A 22,363-nucleotide genomic window follows, 5' to 3' on the forward strand; every position below is an offset into this window, starting at 1 on the left:
TTTATTGACGGGGCTCAGAGACGCTGACTCCGGTGGGGGGCTGTTGTGATCTGTTGATATTTAGGAGACCGATAACCATGGGGCTGGCCTTTGGGCTCTGGGGCATGAAGGATGACGGTTCAGAGCGAGGGCTGGGAGACTATGCATTTCCCGACACTGCCCACGTCCAGGGGTCTGGAAGGAAATTCCAGCCACTGTATTCTCTGGGAGCAGCTAAACGCCTGTTGCTATCAACCCTGCCTCTTTCGTTTTGCCAAATCAGCCGTCCGCCTTGGCTGGGCCCCTCAAAGCGACCTCAGGAAGAGCTAAACTGACCGACAGCTCTCAGCTCAGCCACACCGGCCCCCGGGGGTCAGGACCACCAAGAGCTTCACAGCTGCAGGGTCTAGCAGAGCCCAAGCTTACCGGTTCCCATTAAATGTGGATTTGTACTCCCCCGTCGTCGAGTGCAGCGTCTCGTCGGTGTACACAGGCACAGATGCCCTGACGCACTCGTGAGAACACTGCAGGGTCTCGTTATAGGCCGTGAATATGTCCAGGCTGCTGGGCACCCGGGCCGAGGTGAAGTCCGTGAGGTTCTGGCAGCTCTCCTCCTGCTGGTTGGTCTTCCGCTGGTGGCTGTTCCGACGAGTGTTCCCGCTTTGGGCACAGCTGGAAGAGAAAGAGTTTGGGGTGGGGGGACGGGCAGAGGCCGGAAACCCACAAACACAACTCCAGACTTCCACTGTGGGTCTTTCGCTTGCAGGCGTGAGCTACGCATCATTTCATATTAAACGGTAATTCCCAGCCTCTTCAGAAAGATCAACCACAATCAAGCAATCAACTCTTTTTTTAAAAAAAAAATGAAATTTGAATTTTAAATGTGGCTATTACAGCAGGGAGGATGAGGGGTAAGTAGTGAGCTGTGTGACCGCAGAGCTAGGGACCTGCTTAACTAAAGAGCATCAGTCAGACCATGATGCTGACTCAGTTTCCCCACGAATGCCTCGATGGGATAAAAGCTGTGGTGGGTCCTTCCTGCCAGAGGGGCCTAGAGTGTGTGGGAGCCTTTGGGTACAGGTTGGGGTGGTCCGTTCCTTCATCTCAGAATGGACAATGGACCTGTCTTTGGGGAAAGCTGATGAGTGAGAAAGCCCCTGTCCTCAGCCTCACCCAGGGGCACGTGTACAAGCTGGAAATGACGAGCTGGCTTGTCCTTCATTCCTGATCAAGTCTGCAGAGGGAAGTGTCCTGCGTGCCTGCCTGTTATGGTCTACTTCCTCTGAACCACAGGGGCTTCCAGAGGCCACTTATAGTGACCATGGGACTCCCACCCTCGTCTGTCCAGGGACTCGACGAAGCAAGAATCGAGGCCCCCGGATGCCGCTTCTATGATGAGAGCACAGGAAGGACAAGGGGGCTGGCTGGGAGGCCCCTCCCCTGCTGCATGGGGAGCTGAGGACGTCTCCCCGCATTGGGGGCCATTTCCCCTGCCCGCCCCTTCCCCTTCACGCTCAGGGCCTGTGCACAGGGAGGGGCTGCACGAAGGCAAGGGGCAGGGGGGATGCGCCCGTCTCCTTCTAAGCCTTGGCTATTTCCTGCGTTGGTTTTCCCAATGAAAGGAATCCTGATTCCTGGAGAAGAAGCCCCCTACCCCATACACCAAGGTCAGAAGGTGAATGCCAAACGCAGGGGGCAGCCCCACCCACAAAGTCTTCCTCAGAGGGAGGTGAGGTTCATAGGATTTGCTCATCTATCCTCCCGGGCTGTTCTCCCAAAGGGCTCTTTGAAGGTCTGCTATAAGCTCGAGTGTGGGAAAAGCAAGATGAAGGCTTGTCATCAACTTGTCACAGAACAGGCTACAAAGTCCCCTGTCTCTGGGGAGATGAAGCCCTTCACCGAGATGGCCAGTGGGATTTGTCCTTCCATACAACCACACAGTCCAGGGGTCCAAAGTCCCTTCTCTGGCCAGCCCCTGCCTAAGAAGCCCTACTGTGAGCTCCGTGTTGTTCTCTCATCCCGTCTCCAGAAAACGCCCGGGGTCCCAGTTTGCTACCTATCAGGAGGTGGCTTTGAGGCCTCGCTAGCCGAGTGGGAGGTCTATTGTGGGGCTGTGCTACCCCCACCCTCCTGCAGCCTGTCAAGAAGTCCCACCTCCTCTGATCCCAGAGCCTGGCTTTTTCTCTCTCTTTCTTGTGTTCCCCTGTGATTCTGAGGCTCCGATGCGGTTTCCACCATCAGCCTTGTCTGATTCATATGGCTGTGTGCAGGCAGCAAGGGGACCATTTGGGTCTGTTATTCTATGAGGGAGTTTTAAGCCTGGATGCCGAAAGGAGACACAGTTGCTGGAGGAGTGGCTGCAGGCAGGTGAGGTCCCCAAGGCGCTTTCGAGCAGCAGGGCCTCCCAGCAGTCCCCTGATTTCTCAGGGGCTTATCAGGTGTGTATACCCAGCAAGGCTGGCCTCAAAGTAGGCCAATTTCCAGGAGGAAATAGGCAAAGGCAGGCTGCCTAGAGCAAAGCGGTAACCTAGTTCAGCACACAGAGTGGCTTTGAGAGGAACGAAGAATACAAACAGGGCTGGTTCAGCAACCGGCCACCGAGCCTGAGTGAGGGACGTGGGACCCTGCTGGGTGCTGGCAGAAGGGCCCCATCCCTACCTTTCCAGGGAAGGGGCAGAGGAGACAAGATATAGGGACTGTGCTCTGGGTGGACAACATCCCAAGGGACACTTGGATCCAGAGAAAGAATCTGGAACCCAGGACCACACGCACCCTGAGAAGCTCTGTCACAAAGGCTGGGCTCGCTGGCCTTCTGCAGGGAAACCAGGAGAGGGGCCGGGCCAAAGGGCAGCGCTGGACGGTGAGCAGCCTGTGGCAGCTGAACTGCCCGGGGCAGAAGCCAGCAGAACAGGCTGGCTTTGAAAAGTAGGGGCCTTTCTGTATTCACCACCCAGGGACCCCGGTAGTCCCCCATTTCTGGGCCAGAAGGGCCCAAGGAGCCTTACCAATTTTTTAAGACAAGAGTTGTGATGAGAGCAGCTATGACCATGATGAGGGAGACGGTGATGGTGATGATCTGATGGACAGCCAGACCTGGAAAGAAGGAAAGAGGGAAGAGGGCACCCGTGAAACCAGGTTCAGGAGGCGAGGGGGGCCGGGAAAGGTGGAGGCGCATCCCCCCAACCCAGCTGGGGATGCCAGGTCCCATCCACAGCGGGGAACTCAGGGCAGCATGACAGGTGCTCAGTTCTCTCCTCCTCGACTGCAGGCCCCGGGCATGAGGCTGCTCTCACCCGGGGTCCAGGAAGGGGGAGCTCCAGCTCTGGGCTCTCTCCTTCCACCACCACCCTGTCAATCTCCAAGCCGTGACCTGGATCATGGGCGGCTGTGTTCTTTCTTGCACCTGCCAAGCCCTTCACCTGCCTCCTCTACCTGGCGGCAGGTCAGCTCTGGGTGAAATATTCCCCATGGCCCTTTTCTCCCCTCACACCCTGGGCCGTCTCGCACTTCTATTCTGGAACGGTGAGCTCCAGGGTGCTGGCCTGTGAGTGGGAGCGGGGTTTGGCCTGACCCAGGGGGAGCCAGGATGGGCCAGTACATATTGGGGAGGTAAAAAGAAGAGCACATGGGATGACACCCTCACAGACCCGGATCACGGGGAGAAATCTTCCTCTTTCCAGAGTCCTCGCTAAGAAGTTCACTGCTTCACGAGGTTCCAGGAATGAAAGTTTCAGGCCAGCAGCGGATGCTTCCCACAGTCCCAAAGGAGAATCCATGGTCTAGCCTTGTTGCCCTGGCCCCAATCCCTGAATGGGGAGGTGGGGGGCACTGGAATCGGCAGGACAGGGACAGAAGGACCAGCCACTTCAGAAGTGGGGCAGGTAGAGCTCTGGTCATGAGCTGTTTGCTGACACCCACACGCACGATGGCAGAAAGCAGGGATTCTTTCCCGTCCCCCACCTCTGTCCCAAAACCTTCTGCAACATTTGCCGCTAACTACAGACACAGGACTGGGGAGACAGGAGGGCAGGCCTGCGACATTTCCTGCCTCTGGTCCCTACCACAGACCACCTTCTCTCCTGACTACACATCTGTCACATCCTTCCTGGGACCTGGATGCTGGGGACATTACCAACCAGCCAGGGTTACTCGGAAGGTCCACTTTAGCACCTGAGAAGCTGGAAGATCAAGGCAGTGAGGGAGTCCGCCAAGCCCGCAGGTGGCAGCACCTCCTCCTACTCATCTCCCCATGTCCTTCCACCTGAGATCCAAGCAACTGTCCTGTCTCCGCCTGGGGCTCCATCTTGGTGTCTGCTTTGCAGAGACCCGCCCCTCACACCTGACCAACCTCTTGGGCTGCTGGGGTGAGAACACTGCATGTGCGTGTTTCAGCATGGCGGGTTTCAGTGTCAAGATTTTTCTGGCGGCCTCCCAAGGACAGTCTCTTAAACAGATGTTACCTCTCTGCTGGATATGATCCTCATGGGGGAAATTGTTCATAAATGATTAAACATTGGCACAGCCAGAAAACAAGCTTTGTCTTCCTGTTTCCCCCTCTCTGGGGGTAATTTTTGTTTTTCACGAGGGATTCTCCTCCAGGATCCACAGAATAACAGCATCCGGCAAACAGTGGAGGAAACACATGAGTATGGTGAGTCTCTCCCAAGCCTTCTTCTATCCATTGATTCAGGAACTGTTTGTTGTGCACCTACTGTGCGCCTGCAGCACTAGTACTGCTCACCCACAGGCAACAGCTGCTCCGATGCCCCCTGAATAAAGGTGCTGCATTCATTGCAGTTCTGGCCAATGACCTCCCATAAACCTGTGCCCCATCTGTGGCACCTGCTGTAAACCTCTGGGCAAGTCCCTTCTCTGGGACCGCCAAGTTGGTTTGCTAATGAGTTGAAAGCTAAGTTATGCAACAGGGACCACCCCTAATCCCACCAACAATGGAGTGTCTACCAGCTCTGGTAATCCCTATCTATGTGGCAAGTTTCCTGAGACCCAACTCAGACCTCATGTGCAGAGGAAGGATTGAAAAGGATGGACAGCTGTGGAGGGTGGGTTGCCTGTTCAGTCTCCTCTTGCTCTCTACCCACACACTCCCTCTGGCCCAGTCAAGAGAAAGCCATGCTGTCACAAAGCGTATGTGCTCATCCGGTGTCTGTGCTTCTTGTGATCAGAAGGAGGTTGTTGCTGCTGCTGCTGATGGTGATGGTGATGATGGTAATGATAATGATGGTGATGGTGATGATAATAGTGATGATGATGGTGGTGATGGTGATGTGGTGATGATGGTAATGATAAAGATGGTGATGATGATAATGGTGATGGTGGTGATGGTGATGATGGTGATTATGATGGTAATGATAAAGATGGTGATGATGATAATGGTGATGGTGGTGGTGATGGTGATGATGGTGATAATGATGGTAATGGTGATGATGGTGATAATAATGGCAATGATGATAATGGTATGGTGATGAAGATGGTGGTGATGGTGATGATGATAGTGATGGTAACGATGATGATGATGGTGGTGATGGTGACGATGGTAATAATGGTGATGGTGATAATGATGGTGATGGTAATAATGATAGTGATGGTGATGACGGTGATAGTGACATGATGATCATAATGACGGTGATACTGATGTTGATGATAGTGATATGATAATGGTGATGGTGATGATGGTGAAGGTGATGCTGATGATAATGTGATCTTAGCTGCATGATGTATCATTAAACTTACAACTAAGGGGTAAAAAATCAGAAACCAAGTTAACAGAAAGAAGGGTAATGATCTACTTCTGATGTTGGCCTTGCCCTGGAGGCCCTTCTCCTGCCTTTTGTGTAAATTTTCTTCATAGACTTCCCACATTAAAACGTGAAGGGTGCATTATGGGCCAATCACCAGCTAAGAGGGTCTGGGCAGACACACACACGCAATACAACAGCTATGCTTTCTACAGGACCCCTCGATGCACCTAGCTAAGTCTTCACACCTGGGATCGATGTAACCCATCTCCACCCCACATTTTTTTTAACCTGTCTGACAAACTGGGTGCCTGATGCTAAAGAAGAAAAATGACTTTCCCTGGTCAGCAAGCAGAGCCTGGACAAACACAATTCTCTGCTCCAGCGTCCCCAAGAAAACCAAAATCTAAATCTAAATCCCACACACCTGCACATTCTGTCGTTAAATAAGTTCGAGATCAACAGTTTACCGAATGCTGCACAGACTTTTCTTGCAAAGTAAACAGCCGTGTGCTTCAAAACCTGGAGTGTGGGTTTCAATGGGCTCCTGGGCTCCTGCTTAGGATGTTACAACTATGAGAATAAACTACAGACCCTCATGATGGTTGGACAAGGACTGGGACTTCTGACATGTGGCCCCAATAATATTTCTAGGAAGCAGGCTGAAATATGGAAAATTCATAAGGGTTCTTCATTATTTCCTCTCTTTGGTAGGCTGCTCACTTAGAATAAAGCAAAATAACATGGGAGAAGTCGTGTGGTGTTTACAGCATCCGCCCCATCATTTAGTCTCCCCAAGAGCCAGGAGTAGTTTCCTTCCATGTGTAAATCTTCATGTGGATCCCAGGTAGACAAACCTTTTCTTAAAGGACCAGATAGTAAATATTTTAGGCTTTACAGGCAGTATGGCCTCAGTCACAACTACTCAACTCTACCATTGTAGCGAAAAAAGCAGCCACAGACAATGGGCAAAGAAGCAAATGGGGCTGTTTTCCAATAAAACTTCATTTCCAAAAACAGGCAGTGGCCATGTTTGGCCCATGGACCACAGTTTACAGATACGTGATTTAGGTGAGTAGCTCAAGGTGGCTCTGCTTATAGATGAAATAAAAGCATATTCTTATTTTTGGATGATCGGTTAATGCTTGGAATCAAACTGCAATCTTTTAGTTTGAAGGATTAGAACCTTGCCCCTCCACCATCAAAGCTTTGCTGTGTGCTGGGCTCTTCACTGGTCACTGTCAAGGTGGTTTCAGAGAGACCCACAGCCTCTAGTTTATGGCTGGGTCTTAACACCCAGCAGCAGTGGCCTCACCCTGCTGGGTTTGTCCATATGAAGCCACTTGATAATAAGTCACTTTGCATGAAGGTTTCCCTTGAGAAGTCAATTACACAGGATTTTTGATTTTTGGAAATCAAAACTCAGAAAGAAATGTACCAGTTTGATTCCTTCGATGGCTCTTAGAAATATTTCAGCCATGTCTATCTCAATTTTCTCCATGTTAAAAAGAAATAGCATCTTGCCAAACACAAGAATGTTCAGATTATGGAATCATTGTGTAGAGAGAGACCATATCTTATTGGTCTGTGGAAAGGACTTTTCCCACACTATGCAAATGGCACCATTCTCAGGAGGCTTTGACTTTTCTCCTCCTTCTTCACTCATGTCTCTCCTTCTTCACTCATGTCTCTCTCAATACTCTCGCCTTAAATAACATTCCCTCTGGTCAACTCTCTGGCGGCTATTAGCTACCTCGGGCAGGAGCACCTGTCCCATAAACCCTGCTGCCCCTGAGCAATCCTGGAAAAGTTTCCATGTCAGCTGTCCAGGGGCTATGACTGGATTGACAATGATGTCACCTAAAGGGAGCACACTCTCTATGCCCCCAAGGAAGGAACAAACAAGCAAACTTTTCCCTCTCCACTTCCAAGGTCAACACTGAATCACATCTTCAAACTCTTTGCAATTCAGACCTGGTCCCAGAGCTCAGAAGCAGGCTGTGTGGGAATTCTTGCTTCCCCTTCCTGACAGGTGTTATTGTTCTTGCTAATCTGGGGGCTTTTTCTGCTTCTGTTAATCGCCACTGTATACTAATGCGTGAGGAATCAGCTGCCATCCAGATGATGAAAAGTTATCCCCAGAATAATGGATGGGGACAGATGGATTACCAAGCTCTGCATCAATCAATAGGGCTTTTATGGTTATATTTGTGGTGGTTTGTAATAAGATCAGGCCCTGAAGATTGATGTGGAAGTTTGTAATCCATCTCTGGGTCTGAACAAGGTCTTATTAAATGAAGCTGAATCAAATACGGGCCATTGTCCATGGCAAAAACAAACCCATCACGTGCTTTCTTTCTAGGACGTGAGGCACGTTTGGCTGGTACACTTGGATGATGGCGGGAGTGATGGTCCTGGAATTGGCCAAGGCAAACAGATGACATTGCTGTGCGTATCATAGCTGATTTCACAATGCAGAAATCTGGAGCGTCGGAATTATGCAAACAAAAAGCCATGGTCACTGGACACAAAAATGTCTGTCATGCAACAAGTGTAAGTTTGATAGGTGACAGGTGACATTGGGACCCAAAGTGCCAATTCCATCCCAAAAAAGCCATTCATTTTCCACAGAGACCTGCAAAATGTAAATTTCACAGCAGTCCTTGAAAAAGAGTCTCTGGGAACATGTTGGCCTGACTAGGGTGAAGCTCACAGTGCCCAGTGGTGGACAGATCAGAGGCAGCTTGGCTTGCTGGAGTTGGAGGAACCTCAGGGATTAGGCTTCGTCTGAGTCAGTTGCTCACCTCCTGGGAACAGGCTGCTAAGAAAAAATGCATCTTCCAAAACTGGGATGCTCACAGCAGAACAAGGCCACCAGCTTTTATGTCAGGGACACAAAGGAGTGTGCTGTTTTCTGAGTGACCCCGCAGAGTCTTCCAAGGGGTGAATGTATTCATCAGGGTTCTCCAGAGAAACAAAACCAATGAAATATAGAGAGATCTATAAGAAGAGATTTATCATGGGATTGGCTCATGTGATTATGAAGACCGAAAAATCCCATGGTCTTCTGTCTACAAGCTGGAGAACCAGGAAAGTTGGTGGTGTCACTCAGTCCAAGGCCAAGGGCAGGAGAAGATGGATGTCCCAGCTCCATCTACACCACAGGGGGTTCAGGTCAGTGGGCAGGGACACTGGTGGAAGTACCAGAGTCTAAAGGCCCAAGAACCAGGAACCTTGGAAGGTGTGGGGAGAGGGAGAGAAGGAGAGGGAGGCGGAGAGGGAGAAAGTGGGGGAGAAAGAGGGAGGGAGAGGGAGGTTGGAGAAGAGGGAGACAAAGAGGAGAGAGGGGGGAGGGGGAGAGGGAGAAAGGCAGGGAGAGAGATGAGGGAGAGAGGGAGGAAGAGAGAGAGAGAGGGAGAGGGAGAAACGGCGTAGAGAAAGAGAGGGAGAGGAGGGAGGGAGAGGGAGAGAAGAGAATTTGCCCTTTCTTTGTCTTTTTGGTTCTACCTGGGCCCTCAACAGATTGGATACTGCCCACCCACATGGCTGAACGGGGATCTTCCAGACTCAGTCCATTATTTCACATGCCAATCTCTTCCAGAAACACCTTCACAGACACCCCCAGAAACCATGCTTTACCAGCTCTCTGGGCATTCCTCAGCTCAGTCAAGTTGGTGCATAAAATTCACCATCACAGTGGGTGATGGCCTGGCTCAGGGAAGTGCTTCAAGCCAACACTACGTGGAGATGAAGTCTCCTCTCGTCGGAAGTCCTTCCGGCTTGGGACAGGATCACATGCTACAGAAACAGAACTCCCCCTAAGGAAATGCTTTGCTGACATCTCACAGGACTCGGCTTGGTCACAACAACACAGTGAAGGGCAGTCCCCAGGGAATTGCCCCAAAGGGCCTAGGCAGGTGGAGCAGTGGTCCTCAGCCAGGGACATCTGGAATGTCTGGAGACACTTTGGGTGGTCACAGCTGTGGGTGGGAGTGGTTCTGCATCTAATGGGTAAGGGCCAAAGATGCTGGTAGAGGCCTCCGAGGCACAAGACAAGCCCACAGGACAGATATCACTGCAGCTGAAGCCTTGGGTTGGAGGGTCAGCCCCAGTGTGCCTCATAGGGTGAGGTGTGAGCCCATCCCTGGTTGTTTCCTTTTAACACCCCTTCTCCCTCCAGCGCTTTCCTTATCAATAACAAAGCCAGGGAGGGAGAGAGGTCAAGGGCTCCAAGGGCTAACACCTTGGAGCCACTGTAGAGGTCCATAACATGGAGTCACCCCAAGTTTCTTGTTAGAGGGTGCCAAGCCTCGTGCCAAGTGAATTAGCGCATTCACAGCTCACTACAGCACCATGAAGTGGGCACAAATATGTTCCCCAAGTCCAGAAGGAGGTTAAGGGATTTTCCCAAGGTTGCACAGTGCCATTTGGGGTCCCCACAATCACCCTCAGGCTTAATAATTCAGCAGGGAGACTCACAGAACTCAGAAAGCCATTATATTCTTGGTTATAGTTTATCACAGCACAAGGATGAGCACCAGGAAGAGAGGCATGGGACAGAGTCCAGGGGAGACCAGGCACTTCCGGATGTCATCTTGCAGTGGAGAAATGTAGACAGCACTGTCTCATCCCAGCAATGATGTGTGACAACACGCATGAAATATCGGGGAAGCTCCCTTGGGCCTTGACGCCCAGAGTTTGTGCTGGGCTCTGCCACAGGTGACCCTTGGCATGGCTGACCCCAGTCTCCAGCCCCTCTGAAGGTCAAGCTAATACCACAATACCCCACGGCCCTAGTTCCCACCATAAGTTGTACCGTTGTATTATCTGGCCAGGCCCAAGGCCCCCAGGCAAAAAAGACACTTCTCAGGCAGGACATTCCTGAGGGAATGGGGGGCAAGGACATTTCTTTGGGCAAAATTAACCCTGTACTGCACACACAGCTAAGACATGGCAGACACAGAATTCAACAGGCTTGCTCCAGGCTTCAGCCCCTCACTGCTGTCCTGCGCAGCGTTTTGGAGGGTTGTATGAAGGATAGTTGCATTATGTTAGGTATAACTAAGACCTTGTTATTGTCTTTATCTGAAGATTATGTATAATTTCAGGAGATGTGTATGGGCTCAAGTTGACAACGGGTGGACTTGTGATGGTTAATATTAAGTGTCAAGTCGATTGGACTGAAGGATGCAAAGTGTTGTTTCTGATGGGTCTGCGAGGGTGTTACCAAAGGAGATTAACATTTGAGTCAATGGCCTAGGAAAGGCAGACCCATCCTCAGTCTGGGTGGGCACAATCTACTCAGCTGCTAGCACAGCCAGAATAAAAGCAGGCAGAAGAATGTGAGAAGACTAGATGGGTTTAGTCTTCTGGCCTCCATTTTTCGTTGGATGCTTCCTGCCCTGAAACATCGGACTCCAAGTTCTTCAGCTTTTGGACTCAGACTGGCTTCCTTGCTCCTCAGCTTGCAGACGGCCTATTGTGGGAATTGTGGGACCTCATCTTGTGAACATGCGAGTCAATTCCCCTTAATAAACTCCCCTTATATATACATCAATCCTGTTAGTTCTGTCCCTCTAGAGAACCCTGACTAATACGGATTCTGATTGTTCTCTGCACAGAGATGGCCGATGGCCAATGGCCATGGCATCATGGTCCAGGGAGACTTGGAGATCTTCCTAAGTATCTGTCTGGCTGTGGGCTCCAGAAGGGACCTGAAGTTGTACTCATGTCCCCTGACCCTAGGACTGGCTACCAATGTCACCCATGGGTTTCTTTGTATTTGGAGATTGCTCTGAACTAGAGAACACAGAGTGTTACAGACGGGACTCAGAGAGAGCCCAGGGGACAAGTCTTTGCTAGAAAGACCCCATGCCACCCAGCTGCAAGCCTAAACCAAGGCATCAATCCACCTTTCCTTCTCAGGACCATCTTCTTGGCAAAATCTCAGCACTGCCGCATTCAAATCTGGGATTCTCAGCAGGGGCACCGGGAATGGGGTGAGGACGAGGTGGGTAGAGAGCTTGGGAAATGAATTCACTGGCAGTGAGGTTTACCCTCTGAGTTAAAAGGCTTTCCAAAGGTTCGGGCACCCTGGGGGTTCAGTTAGGGTCAAGGGGGCACAGAGCCCTCACTTCACGTTTGCAAGATCATGAATCACCCAACAGCACCCTTCGGAGCCATGATCTCAATGCACATTTCACATGGAGACCGCACAACCTGTAAACCTCAAATATGTACATCTAGTCCTTTAGGAAAAGTTTGTGACTCCTGGCCTACAGGACCCCAAGAATCCCAGAGTGGGCACTTTATGTATGGCATGACTGTGGGGGGACACAGATGGGCAGCCTCTGCTCACGGGCCCCCTCCATGGTGTGGCTACACGCCTTGGCGAAGGCCAAGCCTGCATATTCGCCCCTTGTGGCAAACAGAAACGCTTAGACACATTGCTGAATTGAATATAATGACTATGAAATGGGTTACAGGCGGAAGGAAGCCAGGCCCTGTCCATCTGCTCCTTCTGACCTGCATTCAGAGAATGCGGCCCAACAGATGGGAGGGGATCAGAATGCTGCATCGTGGCTGGGAAATGTGGCTCCCCAGCCATGGACCCTGGGCCATCCCAGGGGCCGGGGAGTCAGATCTGCTCCGTGACAGGCAGCAGCACCTTCTCCGGAGCAGAAAGTCCAGTGCTGGAAGAAGCAGAAACCCCCTCAGAGAGAGCATTCAGTGGTTCCAGGGCAGCTTCCAAAGCATGCATGAACACATGCATGAACACACTCACATACACACACATGCACACACACTCTCATACACCCACACAGACTCACACACGTTCACACACACTCATATACACACTCATGCCCACACATGCACACACACACATACACGGACACACATGCTCACACACTCTCATACACATGCTCACACACACATATTCACACACACATGCACACACACACAGGCTCACTCACAGAGACTCACACACGGCCTGAATTTTTGGCTTGTGTAAGAACAGAAGCCTCTGATACTCAACTTTGAGCTTGGTGGCCGTTAGGGAAATGACCCATTTCTTTCACTGAACTTCCGCTATCATTTGAGAAGTTCCACAAAAGATGATGGCTCTGAAGGCCAGTGCTGGGGGGAAGGAAGTCGGCCTCGCTGCATGCTAAGGAGAGGTTCAGGGTTTGGGGAAGAGACACCCTATGGCCAGGGAGGCTTTGAACCAGCTGAGGGGCCTTCTGCTGCAGAGATGCTCCATCCACAGCTGGAGCCTGGCGGGAGGGGCTGGGCCCTGCGTGTTAGCAGCAGAGTCCCTTCTGACAACTCCCAGCGCCACCAGCACCACCGCACCCACTGTCTTCAGAGCCTACGTTTAGTTTATAAAATGGTCAGTACATCAAACCTCTAAGCAAATGGCAAGGCTCCCCGTCCAAAAAGCCTGCCTGCACCTCGCTCTTGGAGGCATGGTGCTGTGACCTCAGTTTCCATTCAGCAGACATGTGCCTGGTGTAGGTGGGAGAAGCCATGGAAGGAAGGCACCCAGTTCAGAGGCCCCCGCACAGAAGGTCCTCAAAGAACAGTGGCCTCACCCTGGTTATGGTCACTGCAGAGTCTATGCAGAGGCTTGAGCCAGCTCCCTGGAGCAGAAGAGACGGGGCTGGACACACCCAATGCAGCCAGTGGTCCAGAGCAGACATTCTGCAAATTGGGACTAACATCAGTCCATCCAGCTTCCAGCCCCAGAGGCCAGATTCCTCCAATATTTTTATTTTGAACCGTCTTTCAAAATATGCTCCCTGTCTCCCAGACACCTAACCAAATTAAACAGACTATAAGACATTTGCCTCCCTGTGTTTCAAGCTCTCATCACGGCCTTACTTTTAGTGATGTTTCAACACCGACCCTGGTGCAGGACTGATGTGCCATCCAGCGGCCCCATCTAACAGGAGCAGATCTATGCACACCTTTCAGAGTCAAAACATGAGAAGGAGGAGCAAGGGATTCTCAGACACCAGCTGAGTACCAGAGGGTGTGCCGAGCAGGCCAGCAAGAAGGTTCCTTACCTGCAGTGGCTGCAGACAGAAACAGTCACGGGCCGTGACCAATATAATGAACGTGACCAAGTTTGGAGCTGGTTCAACCTGCATCCCGACCTGAGCTCTGGTGCTGGCCATCTTCAGAAGTACTCTGGAGTTTGCAGAGTGCACAGAAAGCCTGTAACACAGCATCCAGCTCGGGGCAAGAGAGTGATCCGCTCTGTTCTGGGATCTCGGGTAGAGGGAACAGCAGTGTCTGGGACTCAGCCCTGAGAAGCTGCCTTCAGCTCCTCTGCACTCCGGCTGTCCTGGGAGCTGTGCTGTCAATTGAGCAGCAGCCTGACGTATGCACCACACTCTCCAGCACAGGGTCGGGTGGGATCGTGTCTCCATGCTATGCCCATAGGACCTCCTGAGATGGTTAGGTTTTGTGTCCCCACCCAAATCTCATCTTGAATTGTAAGCCCCATAATCCTCACTTGTCAAGGGAGAGACCAAGTGGGGGTAATTGAATCATGGGGGTTGGGGTGGTTTCCCCCTTGCTGTTCTCATGGTAGTGAGTTCTCACGAGATCTGATGGTTTTATAAGGGGCTCTTTCCCCGCTTCACTCGGCATTTCTCCTTCCTGCCACCTTGTGAAGAAGGTGCCTTGCTTCCTCGTCAACTTCTGCCATGATTGTAAGTTTCCTGAGGCCACCCCAGCCATGCAGAACTGTGAGTTGATGAAACCTCTTTTCTTTATAAATTACCCAGTCTTAGGTATTTCTTTATAGCAGTGTGAGAATGGACTAATGCACTTCCTATGCCAGCCCCTGATGCTTCTTTCTCATGCTTGTATAGGATCTGACTGTCTCCCAAGGAGACATGATTGAGGAGTGACACACTATATTAGTCTGTTCTCACATCGCTAATAAAGATATAACTGAGACTGGGTAATTTATAAGGGAAACATGTCTAACTGACTCACAGTTACACATGGCTGGGGAGGCCTCAGGAAACTTACATTCAGGAAGGGGAGGCAAACATGTCCTTCTTCACATGGCGGCAGGAAAGACAAGTGCAGAGCAAAAGGGAGAAAACCCCTTATAAAACCATCAGATCTCATGAGAATGAGAGCTCACTCATTATAGAAACAGCATGAGGGTGATCACTTCCATGATTAAATTCTGCCTCCCACGGGTCCCTCCCACAACACGTAGGGATTACAGGAACTACAATTCAAGAGGAGATTTGGGTGGGGACACAGCAAAAGCATATCACACACCTTGCCTCAAGATATTATAGAAAAGCACTCTTCACTCATTCAATAACTGCTTATTCAGGACCTACTGTGTGCAGGCACTGGGCTAGACCCAAAGGCTGCAGTAGGGGAACAAAAGCAAGCAGTGTCCCCATCCAGAACAGGCTACAAACCAGGGTGATGAGGACACCAACCAACCAATCACAAATACACATGCAAGTGCACCTGTGACAAGAGCTTCTACAACAGGAGGTACCATGAGTGTCTGTAATAGACCCACTCCCCAGGTACCTGTGATGTGTTTCCATGGTGGTCCCAAATCCTCACCCCCTCCAGCCACACTCATGCCAGGAGGCTTTGCAGTTGCCTGTGGGCTGGGCCAGTGTTGGGAGCAAGGTGGTGCATGAGGCTGGCCATTTTGTCCGTTTGCCATCATAGTGAGAACATGCCCAGCCCAGCCCACGGGAGACTGAGAGACCCATGGGCCACAGCTGACAGCCCTAGCCCCCAGCTGAAGCCAGCCCAGATCAGCGAACAGCTGGCCACCCCGGGGGCATGTGAGTGAGCCCCAGCAATACACTGGTAGCACTGCATGCCCCGGGGTCTGGCGCTGTTTGTGGCATTTCAAGGCATAGCTCACTGACAGGGGAGGCGGAAAGGGGAGGGGTCTGTGCTGAAGGCAAAGGAAAGGATCTTCTGAGAGAAAGACCAGAAGTGAGGCGGCCTCCACTGACACAGAGAATCAGATGTCTCCAGGAGCCACATGAAATCCTCCCAGCCTCGCTTGGGCTCCCTTATCACCTCCCCAAACAACGACTCATGTGTGAGCCTCTGTGTCAGGCTCTCATCTCATTCCAGGGAACCCCCGGCTCTGCCACAGGCATGGGGGAAAGGGCTGGGGGCAGGCAGGTGTGGCTGCATGACAGAGATGAGGCTAGGGAGGGCTAGGGGCAGCCTGAGGTTCCACACTTGGAGGGGGCACTGTAGGCTCCCTACCCTCCCCAAAGACCCTTCTCAGCATTCTGGGAAAACCCACAAGGATTCTCTGCTCAAATCAAGGTGGGAATTCTTTGTAGGAAGCTTAGTTCCCTCCTGGAGAGTCACAAAGCTCAGGTTTGAGAGGCCTCCAGAAAGCAAACTTGTTTCAGAAGGTTTGCTTAACCCAGCATCTCACAAATTTGGCATCTGCACTCTTCTTGCACAGAACCTAAGCGTCTGAATCCCAGGAAAACAAAACCTCCATGAACTCAGCAGGATGTAGTCTCAGAGACAGGAGGGAGCCTCTCTGTCTTGGGTTCCACTCACGGCAGGCCCTCCAAATCCAGCCATCTCTGTTCTGCCCTAGACCCTCCGTAAACATTTGTGAGTTGGAGAGAAAGAACTTAGCTTGGGAGACATTGACCCAGGAGGGCATTACTTGCTGCTGAATCTTGGTCCAGACAAGCCCCTGCTGAGGAGTTTGGGTCAGAAAAGGTCAGGCCATGCCATGAGACTACCGCACACCTGGCCCAGGCACCCTGAGCACTGGTCCTGGGCTCCCAGCCAGGGATGCCATGGTGCGGACATAGTCATTTCACTCCTGCAGCCCTCCCTGAGCTGCTTTCGGCAGGGCCAAGCCCCTCACCACTGTGGGCTGCTTCTGTTTTGGGGCCCGTGATGTGAAAAGGGGACCACACTTCTATTTCTGTGCTGAGAGGTGCTTGCTCACTGATGCAGCTGCCAAACTCCACCAAACTCAGTGACAAAGATCCTCTGCCTGGCGAAACTCTCATCAGGCCCCTGCACCTTCTCCTAGGCTTGTCTGGGCACTTCCTTCTAAAGTCTATGCTTAGCAAAGAACCCTGCTAAGTGAGTTTAGCCAAAACCCCCACCCTCCATATCTGATCACCCTCCATTTCTGATCCGTTGTCATCCTTCACCCTTCCCCAGGTGACGTCTGATCATCCTGGCCTGCCTTCAGCAAGAACCCTGTTAGGTGGGTTTAACAGCCAGAATCCCCCTTACCCCAATGTTTCCTCCTAGTCGTTTTTAATCCCCCCAACCACCCCGCCCTGCCCCTTGGCTGCAAATTCCCATTTGCCCAGGCTGTGTTCAAAGTTGAGCCCAATCTCTCTCCCCCATTGCAAAATCCCACTGTGTGGTCCCTGTACTTGCTGTGATGGCCCCAAGTAAAGTATTCCTTACTGCTCTCTAACAAGTGTCATTGAATAATTTTTCCTTTAACATCCAAGACATGCCTTCCAGTGAGGTCTGAGTCAAACCCCCGGTATTAGACTGAGTCCATGGGCAGGCAGAGGGTGGGGATGGGGGCAGCTTAATCTCCCTGGAGCAAGGCCGGAAGCTTGCAAACAGAGCCCCGTGGCCAGGCAGGGTGCTCTGCCTGCAAAACCCACTGGCAGTGTCAACAGAGCCAGCAGGAGGGAGATGGTTATCCCCTTGTTTCATTAAAACCTCTATGCAGCCAGAGAGTGGGGAAATTGCAATGCAATTTTAAGTGTGGGGGTGGTGTGAGAGAGGAGGGGGACATGTGAGAGTCCCCCGCACCCACTTCCCACAGGGGTTCTGAGTGCTTCCTGCTGCAGAATATTGTTAAATTCAGTAACAGCTGCTGTCTTTATGACACCAACAGCCATTTTATTAAAAACAATAAACAGATAAATAGATGCACTCGAAAGGCCCCCAGTTACCCCCATACCCTCCCTGTTGCTCTTGGACAGTCACCTGGTGCCCCTTCTCCCACCAGGACAGGAGTGGGCAGTGCCATCCAACCACAGCTCCATGGGCTGCAGGGAGGGCACATGGTGAGAATCCCTGTGCTCATACCACCCATCTCCAAGGCAGAGACACCTGGTGGGCCAGCTGGGGGTTCCTGCCCAGGCAGGGCTGATCTCCCTGCATCTTGCCCACTGGGGCTGTTGCAAGTCAGGACACGAAAGGCCCAGGGAGTGGTGGCTGTGAGCACTGTCCCCACAAATGCCCCAGGTTGAGATGAGGGGAGAGCAGGAAGGAGGGCCCAAGGGGGGGCAGCACAAGGGAGGCTCGCTTGCTTGGAATAAGGAAGCCATAGGAAAACGGCCACTCCTTGCTTTGCGCTGGGGTCCCAGCAACATCTTAATCCATGTTTCCAAGAAGGCCTTTCAAAGCACAAGACTGAGGCCCCGTCACCGAAAACAAACAGAAACAAATAGACAAATGTTCAGTTTCAGTCTGGAAAATCAGAAGCTGGGAATTCCCTGTGAGTTTAGAAGACGTGAGATGTTGTCCTCTCATCCTCAAAGTGGCAGCTGCTTGAGGCCAGGAAGCCATCCATGGCCTGGGAAGCTTGGAATGGAGGTTGGGACTGTCAAGGAGGATGGGCTTCCTGAGAGACTGGAAACTCACTTTCTCTCCACATAGTTGCAACCCAGGGGGTAGCCAGAAGGGAAAGGGAGTCTCTGCTACAGGAGAAACTGCCTTGAGAGCAAGAATTGGCAAACTTTTCCTGCAAAGGGCCAGAGAGTCAATAGTTTAGGTTTTACAGACCATACAGCTTTGGTAGTAACAACACACCCCTGCCTGTGTAGCCACAGACAAATGTAAACAAATGAGTGTGCTATGTGCCAGGAAGACTTTAATTGTGGACACTAGAAATAGAATTTCAAATAACTTTCATGTGTTGCAAACCGTTATCCTTTTAATTTTTTTCAACCTTCTAAACATGACAAAACCATTCTTAGTTCCCAGGATGTACAAATGCAGGAAGCCGGCAGGATTGGTCCATGGGCTATAGCTGGTCAATGTCTGATTTAGAGCCATGAATCATCTCTATAGTTTTTCATGCACAATGTCTAGCATTCAACACAAGATTACCAGGCACACCGGGGGACAGAACCAAGCGAACAAAAACCAAAGAGAAAAAACAAAAGACAAAAGACATAGTCTCATAGAATAAGTAAGTATTGGAGTTATCAAACACCACCTTTAAAACAGCAATCAGGCCAGGCGTAGTGGCTCACACCTGTAATCCCAGCACTTTGGAAGGCTGAGGTGGGCGGATCACCTGAGGTCAGGAGTTCGAGACCAGCCTCTCCAACATGGAGAAACCCTGTCTCTACTAAAAATACAAAATTAGCTGGGCGTGGTGGTGCATGCCTGTAATCCCAGCTACATGGGAGGCTGAGGCAGGAGAATCCCTTGAACCCAGGAGGCGGAGGTTGCGGTGAGCTGAGATCATGCCATTGCACTCCAGCCCGGGCAACAAGAACGAAACTCCATCTCAAAACAAAAACAAAAACAGCGATTAATATATTAAAGAAAATAGATTGCAAGATGGAGAATTTCAAGAGATAACTGGGACACATATAAATACTACTACCTTATATATAAATAATGTATATGAATAATTTACATATTTATATATGAATAATTCATAGGAATATTTTTAAGAAAATGGAGTAAATTCCTGCTAATTCCTGTGCAATCAGCCTTGGGAAATTTTCACGTCCTTTTTGGGTGTGGGTTTTCCCATCTGTGTAAGAGGAAACTGGGCCTAGATCAGTAAGCCTCAAGGTGTTCTCTTGGGCCTTATGTAGCTTCCAGGGGCTGGAGAAGAATCAAAGAGGAAGCTGCAGGGCACCCACTCTCTCTCCATACACTGCTGTCTCCCCTCAACCTATTTTCCATGTTGGGGATGAAAGATTTAGCTGAAAAGAACTGTGAAAATCTCAGGACTGATTAGTGCACAGGGCCCTTCCAGCAGCAATGATATAAAACGCCATAAAAGAAGGAGAAGATTCATGGTAGGCTCTCTGGCTGGCATCTTTAGAGGCAGGGATGGTACGGATGGAGAGAAGATCACAGAAGGGGACCCATTGGACAGTCTAGAACAAAGGCATGTGGCCAAGGAGCACCCCAGGAAGGGTTGGCGGGAAGTTTGAAGAGAACATGAGGAGGTGTGAGCAAAACAGGTTGTGTCTTTGGGGGCTCTGCAAGGCCTCCTTTTCCCTAGAGGACCCAGTCTTTGTCTTATGCTTTGAATTCTTCCACTTGGATCCTGGTTCTATAGTTGTCTTTCAAGAAGCAAACTCTTCTTGGAAGAATAAATTATTCAAATGATAGGGTTACTGGAGCATGGGGGTGGGCTTGGGAGCCCAGGATTGTTTCTTTGTGGCAGAAGAGATGCAGGGGAGCAAGAGAGTCCTGGTCCCTGAAGCAAATAGTGACATCAAAGTGAGGGAAGGAAGGAGGCCAGACCTCATCAGAGCTGCATGCTGGAAGCTGTGCTGGGCTCCCTCCTGCTGATTTAATTTAAACTCCATAATATGATACTACTATTTATTCAGAGCCTGCTATGAGCCAGGTGGACCACTCGGTCCCCATAGCTCATAAGATTGCGAATGGGGCTCACAGAGAAGGTATGGGCATTCTTCCTGGGCCATCCCATCTGCTCTGGGCACTGCCATTATCATCTCTAGAGCCATTACTGATCATGACGTCCTCTCTTGCCCAGATCCCTCACCTTCTGCATTCTCTTGTCTACTGGACATCTTTCCTGGGGAAATTCCAAGCTCCTCAACCACACAAACAACTGTTTCTTTCCTTGTTCCTTCATCTCGGTGAAACAAAGCCACCAGTGTCTTCTCATCCCCCTGGCCCTCCTCCTCCTCTCCCTCCTCCTCTCTCTCCTCCCTCCTCCTCCTCTCCTCCCTCCTCCTCCCCTCCCTCTGTTCCTCCTTTAATGACATGCTGTGACCTTACTGCTTCCCTTTCTCATGTGTCTGAGATGACACTTCCTCCACCCACCTGAGCCCTATACTTTGCAGTCACTTGCCCAGCTAACTCACTCCTGTGGGCACCACTATTACCATCCAGCCAGATGCCAGGTGCCTGGCATAAGAAGGTCTGGTTGCATTAGGCTGTGGGGTGTGGGCAGGGACTCAGTGCACCCTGTCTGACTCCTCAGCTGCTGTGTCCAGAGTCACCTGTGAACTCAGCTTCTGTTCCGGCCCTGCCTTTGTGTTGGCTGCTTCTGTGCCCGTGACCCAATCTTACTGTACACACAGTGGAAACGCACCTTGCAGAGAGTGTGAGTGCTGTCTCCCTTGGCTTGTGTTCCAACTGCACTCTGTATTCCTGGACAAAATGCCATCATCGGTGTGGCCACCAGGCCTCTGTGCTTTTTGGATGCAGTGGCTGGGTCCTGGGTAAAGTTGTGGACAAGATGACTCCCAGACAGAATGTGCGCAGCCAGGAGGATGAGCTGCCAGACCGTGGGCTCCAGGCAGAGGCAGGTGCTTCTCTTGTTCATGACAGTGTCTCCAGAGAAGCAGCAGCCACATCATAAATACTTGGCAAATGAATGACTGATTGAACGAGTGAGTGAAGATGGCATCTGACTCGGTTCCAGGTGCCTCCCTTTCTTTTCAGCACTCTCCTTGCTGGGGCACACCTGGCTATGGGCTGGGACCTCTCTGCTAGCTCCGATGCCCTGCTGAGTCAGGAAGCATCAGCTAATAGGTTCATCACATCAGCTACATTCTGGAACTGAGCGGAATTGGAACGTTTGTCAGTGGCCACCTCCACCAGGGAAGAGGCTGTGCTGCACGAAGGTGTCCAGCGACCAAGGCTGGATCCTTCCCAGGTCACAAAAGGCTCTGCCAGGTCCAGACATGGTGCTGTCATCACCAGACAAAACAGAGGGGGAGAAATGGGTGGTCTGGAGGAGGAGCACCTGTCCAGGTAGGTTCCCAAGGCAGCCAGGGGAGCGAGAGGCACTGGGGGTTGTGCAGGAGGCTGCCTTGGGGCCACCCAGATGGTTCCCATCATGGCCTGGTCACTATCGGGTGGTGACCTGCCAAAAGGGATCATCTGACCACTCAGAGTCTCGGATTCTACACTGGGGATTGGGAGAAGCTGACCTTTCCACTGGCCCTCCCAGCCCAGGTCAGGGGATTGGAGGTCTTTTCCCTGCTTCCTGGCAGTTCCATCTAGTATGCCACCAGCTCCCTGGGACAATAAACGTGTTGCTGGAGATGAGAACAACCACCTCACTCCTCCTTCTTCTCAGAAGGTCAGATCCCTTCCTCTCTGGTCCAATCAGACCAACTTGGACCCCTGGTCTTCTTCCCAAGGTGACAGCAGCATCCTCTAACAGTGATGGAGGAGGAGGGTGTGTCACTGGAGATTTCTGAGGCTCCCTGTGCCCATCCCAGCACACCCTACCTCCAGCCCTGCTCCTAGGGAACCCACTCATCCCAGCCTGGCAGAGGGCACTGCTCTGTCTGTAACTGTGCCCATCCCAGCACACCTCACCTCCAGCCCTGCTCCTAGAGAACCCACTGATCCCAGCCTGGCAGAGGGCACTGCTCTGT

General features: G+C 51.4%; 1 protein-coding gene across 2 annotated transcripts in view; it reads right to left on the reverse strand.

Moving 5' to 3' along the window:
- Positions 1-22,363, reverse strand: part of AJAP1 (adherens junctions associated protein 1) — a 131,293-nt gene that overhangs the window by 11,786 nt on the left and 97,144 nt on the right. For both annotated transcript variants that reach the window (XM_003307782.6, XM_063805576.1), the window contains exons 3-4: positions 2,985-3,072; positions 406-651 (exon numbers count right to left, since the gene is read on the reverse strand). In XM_003307782.6, the coding sequence (XP_003307830.2) occupies positions 406-651; positions 2,985-3,072 (334 nt within the window). The remainder of the gene's footprint in view (positions 1-405; positions 652-2,984; positions 3,073-22,363) is intronic.

This window comes from Pan troglodytes, chromosome 1, assembly GCF_028858775.2.
Source record: "Pan troglodytes isolate AG18354 chromosome 1, NHGRI_mPanTro3-v2.0_pri, whole genome shotgun sequence".
Classification (NCBI taxonomy): domain Eukaryota; kingdom Metazoa; phylum Chordata; class Mammalia; order Primates; family Hominidae; genus Pan; species Pan troglodytes.